The sequence below is a fragment of the Acanthisitta chloris genome, unplaced genomic scaffold (genome assembly GCF_000695815.1).
Source record: "Acanthisitta chloris isolate BGI_N310 unplaced genomic scaffold, ASM69581v1 scaffold44210, whole genome shotgun sequence".
Taxonomy (NCBI): Eukaryota; Metazoa; Chordata; class Aves; order Passeriformes; family Acanthisittidae; genus Acanthisitta; species Acanthisitta chloris.
Window position 1 is genome coordinate 5146 of NW_008654100.1, and position 9595 is coordinate 14740.

The 9595-nt window shown below is 45.3% G+C and overlaps 1 protein-coding gene across 1 annotated transcript; it reads right to left on the reverse strand.

The window, feature by feature from the left end:
* Window positions 1–2153: 2153 nt before the first annotated feature.
* LOC103810374 (PHD and RING finger domain-containing protein 1-like) lies at window positions 2154–6783 on the reverse strand. Its single transcript, XM_009083274.1, has 5 exons — window positions 6657–6783; window positions 5875–5951; window positions 5070–5330; window positions 3516–3644; window positions 2154–2320 (listed from the first exon to the last, which is right to left on the reverse strand). Exons 2-5 carry the CDS (start codon window positions 5947–5949, stop codon window positions 2186–2188), a joined length of 600 nt encoding a protein of 199 aa, XP_009081522.1. The 5' UTR covers window positions 5950–5951; window positions 6657–6783; the 3' UTR covers window positions 2154–2185.
* Between the last annotated feature and the right edge of the window lie 2812 nt (window positions 6784–9595).

The following is a 9595-nucleotide window of genomic DNA, read 5'->3' on the forward strand; positions in this document are numbered from 1 at the left end:
CCCTTCACTGCCACTTCAAAGCTAACATTGAACATGAATCTAAAGCAGTGAAACAGCCTGAGAAACGAAACAGACTCTCGTTTGTCTTCCTGGTAAACGGTGTAGTTGCTTCTGGTATCTGGCCAAGCCTTATTTTTCACACCACCTATCCTTTTTCACTCATGCAGACAGGTTAATCCTGAATTGTTCCTCTGACACATTTGAAGGTGTCTCATTTCCAGCCTAAGGGTATGCACAGTTAGATCATATCCTCTCATTCTTGTGCCAACTGTTTCTGAACTTTTATTTTACCAAGAAATCTATCAGCAGTGTTTGTATGTACAACCCCACACCCACCTGACAGGTACGTGTTCTAGCTACAGGGTCAAAAACTACAGCTTCTCTTCCAGCTGCTCCTCAGCAGTAAGTACTGAACCTTTTCCAAAAAACTGCACAGAAACTCCAAACTTATCACTTCCTTATACCTATACAGCCTTATCCAGGCTGTACTTCCATCCAGGAAGCATGCAGAGCCCAGGAAGATTAACTCCAAAATGCTCAGGGCTCACCCATAAACACTGCTCTAGGATAGTGAACGATGGGAGTGAAGCACTGTCCCAGTCCAGGCAGTACTGGTATACAGGCTTGTTTTGTTTAAATAACAAACTCCCCAAAACAGCTATTTGGAACCACAGATGAAATTACAGTATGTAGAAAAAAAATCTTACTATGGAAATCAGTAACGGAAAAGTTAGGAACATCAACAAGGGACCAGAGGTCTTGCTACACTCACTGGAGCAGGAAAAGAGCTGCAGTTATTTGCTTTATAAAACTTACCCCAGAGAGCCCAAGTGTTTTCTCTCTGAAGCCAAGCAGCACAACTGTCCTCAGAGGGCAGTTTCCAAGTGATTAGGAAAGCCCTCACATAAGAAGTGATGCTGCCATGAGGCCCAACAGGCCATGTACATTCAGTTCCTGTGAAGGGAAAACCAGTTTCTGAGATGCAACTTTAGTGGTTTTCTGTTCAGCTTCCCTGAGAAACATCTCCTCCCTTACATGGTTAAACGGGGAATGATTCAAGTCAGGTTCAAGGGGGCTGTTTGTATTTGTAAGTGACAGTATTTCAGATGGTCACTCAAAAGACCTGCTGGTACATGGGAGCAAGGAGTGTTTTCAAAGAAAGCAAGATGAAGTCAGTGTGTGTGCTGGACTACTTTGACTGTTGATAGGAAAACCAGTCCTCCTGCAAAGGAGGAGGAACAATTACTACTCCAACTCCCATCCTCTTCGAGAAACACAGTATTCCTTACCCAGGAGCCAAGCGAGCAGGTTTACACAGAACAGCCAGGGCAAGAGGCAGATCCAAGACAAACAAATGACACCTGCTATAGGACTAAAACCATTCAAAATAACTTTATAAACTCTGTCACATTTCTGCTTTGTACATCAGTTCAGCCTTATCCCTCTGGCTTGCGGCCGAAAATTCACAACGCTCGCTTTTCGTTTCGCTCCCTCCGGAAAGGCAGACACAAACCCAACCATCAGTGCAGTATTTACACAAGTGCAACACAATCTCCCACCCCAAAACGACTCTTTTTTCTGCTAACGGGATACTGCCAACAGCATGTAAATAAACACCACGGCCTGAGCTGTGTTTCTAAGTCAGTTTATAAAGGTTAGCTCACGCCTGCAATCCCCAAACGCTTGACCATCGAATGGGCTAAAAATACAACTTTTCAAGTATTAAATCAGAAATTTCTAAAGACGATCCATGTTTCCATAAATAAACACAAGGGAACCAATATACAGCTCTCAAGGTACTGTATGAAAAGTGGTGTCCAGTATCCAACCTTAGCAAGACAAGCACACAGCCCAAAAAATGTGATCAAAGTAACCCTGAAAACTGCAGCAATCCAGGAGTCCCAAACATGAATCTCTTCTGTGTTTCCCCTCGAATTACTCTGCTGGTCTGAGGCATTTGATTGTTATTTAGTTCTACATCTGTAGGTCATCAAAAAAAAAATAATTCCTAAGTTCATTCCCATATGGAAATGATTCAAGAGAAGGTTCCGCAGACAAATCCTATTATAATCATCTTGTTTCTCTGCACTTTGTTTACAAAGAGATGCAACTGCAGGTCTGTTACTCCTATGGTGTCCACAGCTAGGACCAGTTCAGTCCAAGTCATGCTGGCTGGGGCTTGCTCTCAGTTTTCCACCTCACGTGTATCTTCACCATCAGTTTTCTTATGTTTCCTCATATGTTTGTATTTCTCCACGTACGCCTTCACCAGATTTGCCACCTTCATGGGGTTGATCTCTCCACTTTTGCTGTGGCAGATCTGCAGAGGATCAGAAACAGCATCTGGTCAATTACAGCAGTTCAGGCAGGCACAGACCAGGGACAGAGAAGCCCTAAAGCTACCCAGGGGAACTGATTGCTGCACAGGCCCTCAAGTCTCATAACAGGATACATAAAGCAAAAAACAAAGCTAAGAGTAGTATTTGACCTCAAGCACTCCAGATCTGGTGCAGAGCTTACCCACTAAGCATCAACTGGATGTAGAGGCATCTCTGAAAGCAGAATTATTCATTTTTACAAGTTTTTTCCACCCATCCATCCACTTTTACACAGTATGTGGTAACTAAGGCAGTGCTGATATCCCATTTTGCTGATGAGTTTGAGAAAGTAATGCTCAGATTCAAAGAACTTGGCAGTTTTAATGGCCCATTTTGAGATACAGGGGAAAGAACAGTCCTTACAAAGAATTTTATCAGTGTTCAGAGAGGAGGTGACAGTGACTTCAGCAGCAATTGGAGTTGCACAGCTCTCCTACAAACCACACCTGAGGTTCATAGGGTCACATGGAAGATGTGAAATTGCAGCTGTTATCTCAGGAATTTTTGTGTATGATGGAAGTTTCCAGCGATAGCAAGAATGCAGAGGAGGGAGAGAATACAATTCTCCAAGGTTTAAACTAACTGCCTTGACCACAAGAGCATTACTTCCCCTCACTAGACAACATTTACCTGCTGATCAGGTCTTTTTTAGCCACGATCTGGTTAGCACTAAGATTTGAGACAAAAGTTAACATCAGCAAAACTGCAAGGCCATCTTCCAAGGTTCAGGGACACCACAGATGCCCAAGGAACTAATGCACAAAGTACTTTCTCACTTCATCAGAAACAGCTGACAAGTCTGGCTGAAGTTCTTAGTGAGAGGGATTTGACCATTCTCACCCAAGGCACATACCAGGTAATATACTCTGCTCAAGCAGCTGGAGTTTAGCAATGTTCTGGCCCACTGAAAACATGATCTTCTAAAAGGCACAGACTGACAGCTCTCATCAATGGCACCCATCAGTCCTGCTTAAAGCAAGCACTGCTCCACCACAGGACTGCAGAGTATGAATCAGGGTCCAAAGTTCTGCCACTCTGTCATGGCATGTAATTGCCGAAACTGCCCCGTGCAACCCAAAGTACTGCCACTTAATCACCTGCCCAGCTCCTCCTCTCCACTTCTCACTGTGCCCTTACCTTTTGCACTGCTTTTCGAAGGATGTTCTTGTATTCCTCCTTTGTAATCTCCCTCTTTTGGTAGAACGGTTTGATGGCAAGTTTCACTTCTTCTACAGCCCTTTCTTGCATGTGAAGCTTCTTCATGTACTGCACAGGAAAGAGAAGTTTGTTACTTTGTTCCATCTTGGGAATGGTTTCTGAATATACTTCTTAGAAGTGCTCTGACCATGAAAACTCTCATTTCACAATTTCAGCAACTCAAGTAATCACCTCAAAGCGATTTCCTTTCCCAGTTGCAGTCTTGAAACAAATACCAGTTTGTGCTCTGAGGAACCTTCACTTTATGCAAGATTTATTCTGTGTCTTACAGAATGTGTTTTAAGCAAGTGACTACAATGTCCACTTAGTAATTTTAGTCACCTTCCCTTCCAACAGCTCTCAGGTAAACACAGATCCACTAAAAGGATTCTAAAAGCAGCAAATCATAACTGTGAGCATAAAGCTTCAGACAGCTCTAAAGGCAACCTGAAAACGGCAGAGCTGCCTATAAATTAATGATTACAGGTGATATCAGAACATATTCTATCAAAACACATTTAGAAACACTGCTGCTCGTAAATGGAGGATCAGTGAGGAAAGTATCTTACCACTTGGTTTTGTGGCAGGAAGTAAAATAATTGGCTAAGAAGTTTTTGTCCTTGTGTTAGCATCCACCATGCTCAGAGCAGATGGTCCATATAGCAAATTGAAGGCTCTGCAGCAAGAGACTAGCACTGCAAAATCTCCAAAGTATTTTACGTGCTGATAAGCAACGAGATACAGTTCCACCTCTCTACAGGACTGCTATGAGAATTGACATGCACTTTGATTCTCTTTTCCCCTCCAGGCAGCTGCAGGGGAGAGGAGAACACCACCTGCTTAGAGAAACTTGGACATTCTGGTTTTTGGAAAATCCCTTCTGAACATTCATGCAACAAATGTTTCAGAACTTTAAGAATGTATTTTAGATGTTTGAATCCCTCACTGACTTATTTGGGATGAAACAGTAGAAACTATCATAGAATCAACTGGGCTGGAAGAGACTGCAAAGATCATTGAGTCCAACCCTACTGTGGTTACCAGACCACGGCACTAAGTGCCACATCCAGTCTCAGCTTCAAAACCTCCAGGAATGGTGAATCCACCACCTCCCTGGGCAGCACATTCCAATGCCTAATCACCCTCGGTAAAAAAAATCTCTTCCTAATATCTAGCCTCAACCTCCCTTGGCAGAGCTTGAGTCTGTGCCCTTTTGTCCTCCTGCTATTTGCCTGGGAGAAGAGACCATGCTGTTCCTGATCCAGGCCAGGATGCCATTGGCCTTCTTGGCCACCTGAGCACACTGCTGGCTCATGTTCAGCCTCCTGTCTATCCAAACTCCCAGGTCCCTTTCTGCCTGGCTGCTCTCCAGCCAGTAGAACCTTCCAATGGAATAAATCCCAAGAGAATGCAAAGAAAGGATTGCCTGCTGCTCCTGGGTTAGCAGTCAGCTCATTCATATCATGCATATACTACTTGGTGGCATTCACTCACTTCCTCGTTTTTTGTTTTATCCACTGGAGGTTTGGGTGCTTTGATCTTTTCGTCTTCATTCCCGACCGACGCAGCCTGGATTCCGGGCTCGGAGGCAGTGGCCAGGCTGCCTGGCTCCGGCGTCAGGCTCTGCCCCACCACGCAGCCCAGGGCTGGGAGGCTGCCCTGCATGATGAACGGCACTGTGGGCTGGCTGACAGGGGCGTAGGGGGGCAGGCTGGAGGGCACGGGTGGCGCCAAAGGCAGGTTTTGACAGTACACCTGTGAAACAGATACCACTCTGTGAGTGCTTGTGCTTACCAGACAGAACATGAGATCAGGATTTTCAAAGCACCTCTCAATCCACCGGGAGATAGCAGCAGCCCCTCTTGCCTTTTGACTGGTGCACAGCACACGCTGATGGTTTGCACCAAGGCTACCAAGCCAATATTTACAGCCTGAGCAGAGTTGGGGAGAAGCTCACAGCTGCTCAAACAGCACCATCTGTCTGCAGGCCACTGCTGAAAGCAGAAGCTGCATGTATAGACCAGAATGAAAATACACTTCTTTGGATGTCAGGACCATCTGAGAGGTTAAATGACTGGAGGAGTTCTGAGGTGCATGGGCTATATGAAATGCACCACACGCAGAGGAAGGCAAACTCTGCCATGAGACACGAGTGGTGCACAACCAGGGCACAGATGAGGTGGGATGCCTTCCATGACACTTGGGTGCTGGAACAGGAACCAACCTGAAAGGAACCTAGATCAGGAAACATAGGCTCAGGAATCATATAATTGGTTGGAGGAGGCTCATTTAACTGCACCTGATTTAACGTTTGGTTCAAGTCCTCTGCTTTCCAGGCCTCTTCTTTTGCTCGCTGGAGCTTGTAGAATGGCATCCCTAGGTTCCCCAGGAGAAGGAAAAGAAAACATTTCAGAACAAAATAAACATAACGTGCCAAAGATTCAAAACCAAATACGTTCTAAAAATTAAAAAGACGTAACCACAAAATTATCTATAAAAGGATTTTGTTTAGTAGTCACCAACATTTTAAAGCTTCTGATAATAGACAACTTCTCATCCCCTTGAGCAATTTCTTTTGATGGGTTTCCATGAGAGTAACCAACACAAGCCACACAGGCAACTCTGCCAACACACATCGCACAGGGTCCCAAGCCAAACTGTTTATAGCAGCTTTGGTTAAGCAGTGCCTACAGGAGTGAGCTACAGAGATTTGTCACGTTCCTTGGTTTCCAAGAATATTTATACAACTTGAAGGCAGAACAACCACTCCAGTTAACTGCAGCATGGGTGGGACATGAGCTGCCAGTTCAGAGACAGGGTGGCAATACACACTGCACAGCTGAACAAGCTGCCACTGGCTAACTGAGCTGTGCTGACAGCACGTCCTCTCCGATTCATTAACACAACTCACCTCATGATTTCAACAGGCACAAAGTGCCACCTCTCAGGGCTGGAAAACACAGGGTCTCCTCAGCTCAGATGACAGAGCTGTTACACTACAACCAGGTTTAGTCAGGCACCAAAACCCTAAGCATTGTACAGCCTGCTTCAACTGCTGTTTGTTTTCCAAAAAAGACTTACTTGGAGCTTTTCCAGCAGACAAGGTGCCACTTTCTTCCTCTTGAAGATTCCATGTAACTCTTTTCACCGGTGCTTTTGATTTCAAGGCAGGACCCTGAGGCACCACTTCCAGCTCAGGCTTAGAGAAATTACTCATTTTCTCATTTGACACAAGGCACTCCTCTTTAACCTCCCTCACACAATCCACAACCTTGCTTCTGGATGAGCTTTGAATTGGTGCAGCCTCAGCTGGAACGTGCATGATAACCTCCTTCTTTGGGGGTGGTTCTGTCAGAGATGGACATAATGCAGTGTTTTCTATTTTCACTGTAATCTCAAGGTTCGTATTGCTACAGCCACTGAGCACTGCTGGATCAGTACTACTCATGAGTTCTGCTTCAGCAAACGAATCCACGTGACCAATCGGAACACAGACGTTTGTGATCTCTGGCATAGGGAATGAAGGTTCACTGGTCACTTCTTGACAGGTGGGCTCTACTTTTATAGTTTCTTGGACCTCTCTCAGTGGAACTGGGGCCTCAGCCTCTGTTTCCTCAAGTTTGACATTTGGTTGGATGGTTATGGAAAGCTCTTCTAGCACTAGCTCCTCCTTTGGCTCTTGTTTGAGAGAATGAGGTTGCTCCAGACACTTGGTCACATTTTCAGCTGGAGGCTTTTGATCCTTTTCTGGTGGAGGAGGAAGTGAGGTCTCTTTTGATCTGTGTTTCCTTTCTTTGGACCATGATCGCGACCGTGGTCTTTTTTCCTTTGATTTGCTGCCTTTGTGCTCCCGAGATCGAGATCCAGACCGAGACCGAGATCTCCACTTTCTCCTCTCCCGAGATCTGGATCTCGATCTTTTCCTGTCCCTAGACCTCAGGCTACTCTCTTTATCATACCTCTCATAGCTCTTGTCTCTCCGGTGCTTCCGCCTTTTAGTCCTCTCAGTGCTATTTGACCGGGAACGGTCCCTCCGCCTTGATCTTGAACGAGACCTTTTCTTTTTCCTGTTTTCATAAAACTCAGAAGTACTTTCAGGACTACCTGAACGTGACCTAGATTTCCTTTTCTCCCTAGACCAGGAAGTTTTTGCCTTTTTATCCTTGGTTTTATCCTTCATTTTCTTTTTTTTGGATCTCTCGTGACTGCTAGAACGGTCAGTGGAAGACCTCCTGCTCTTGGATTTCAACGTGTGTGTTTTGCTGTGCTCTTCTCCACCTGACCAAGAGGTAGATCTGGAGCTTCGGTCCCTTGATTGTGCTCTGTCCCTAGACCCTGAACGTGATCTCTTATGCTCTTTGACAAGTGCTTTTTTCCTCTTCACCTTCTTCTTGCTCCGGGAGCTGGAGTTCGAACGGGATCTGGAACGCGATCGCTTCTCTGTTTGTTCTACCTTTTGGACTTTCTGCTGCCCATCGCTCTTTGAGGGACTACCTGGTTCTGGTTTCACATTAGTATTAGGTCTAATCAGTTCCTCAGCATTAAAGAACACATTAGGTCCCTCTCTGCTTTCCTCCTTTAAACATTCTGCGCTAGAAATTTGCTTCACAGCAGATGAAGTGCAAGGACTGCTTAGAAAGTCTTCCTCATCTCTATTGTCTCGTTCCTCTGTATCAGAAATCTGTTCTACGATCCTGCTTTCCACCGTCACATCATCACGAGACTCTGAGTTACTAGACGGTAGGTCAGAGTCAGCCCCAGATCCAAATATATTTTCTACCCTGTAAGGAGTGAACCGACGGACAGTCTGAAACGTCTGAACTTTCGGATTTGCAATGGAAATAGTCCTGGTAATATTAGTTAGTGGGATCCCCGAGCCAAGTCTTTCAGGACTGCTATTTGCTGAACTTGAGTCTGATCCTGTTGGCTCAAAGGGATCATATATTTCACTTTTGACCTGCTTTTTCTTAACTGAGAAAAGAGGTGAAGGACTCTCTTTCTGTTGCACTTCATCCACAGGGCGGAAGGTGTTACAGAACCCTGGGTTAGACAGCCTGCTGGGATGTCCTGCATTTCCAGGGATATTGATTTTAAAACTCTCAAATGAGCCTGGGCCTTTGCTCCTCGAAGTGCCCAGGAGTGATGAACCGCTGTACGTGCCAGTGTTGCTAGAAAAAGACACCCCACTTGTTCGCGTCTGTGGCTGAGGTTCCTTGGCATTTGACTTCTGATTTTCCACTTTGTTACCCTTTCCCGGCTGATTCATGCTCTCCTTGCCAGTCAGCTGGATTATACAGGAGCTGGGGATGTCACAGCTTTGGCTTCCTGAGGGTTCCGGCCCCACCTGCTTACTGCCAGTTTCTTTTTTAATCTTTGGTATCCTGGGAAGCTCAAAGATATCGATTCTCTTGGAAGGTGGTTTTAGTGGCTGCCTCACAGTCACAGATTTTGAGCCAGAATTCAAGTTACAGCTCGGAGGCTTTGAAGATGAGTCAGTGGGTACAAAGTTTTTAGATTTTCCATTAAATCTGGGCATTTCACCTATCTTGGAGCCATGCCTGTTCAAAGCAGCTGTATTCTGAGTCTGAACAGACCTGGGTGTCATTGAATATTCTGACTTTACAGTTGCCTTTTCCGATGCAGTCTGTGCAGGGTTTGCTGCAGACTCACTCCTGCTCAGTGAGAGTGAAGGTGATGAAAATGAGCTTGAGGAGAAGGGTCTGGTGTGAGAACTCAGCCCCAAGGTAACAGAAGGTCCAGCAGTGGAGCTACTTGCTGTGGTCCCTGAGTGCACTGTACTTGGTTGGGTGTTAAGCCCTGAACCATCATCCACTCTCGAGTCATTTGCTGATTTTCTATGAAGTGGAGCTATGGCACACAAACAGACAGTTAAGCTTTTCAGTAAGCATTTGGACATGTTCTGTCAACATTAAAAGCATCACTAATGATCACAGAATCATAGAATCAACCAGGTTGTTAAAGAGCTCCAAGATATTGAGTCCAACCCTACCGTGGTTACC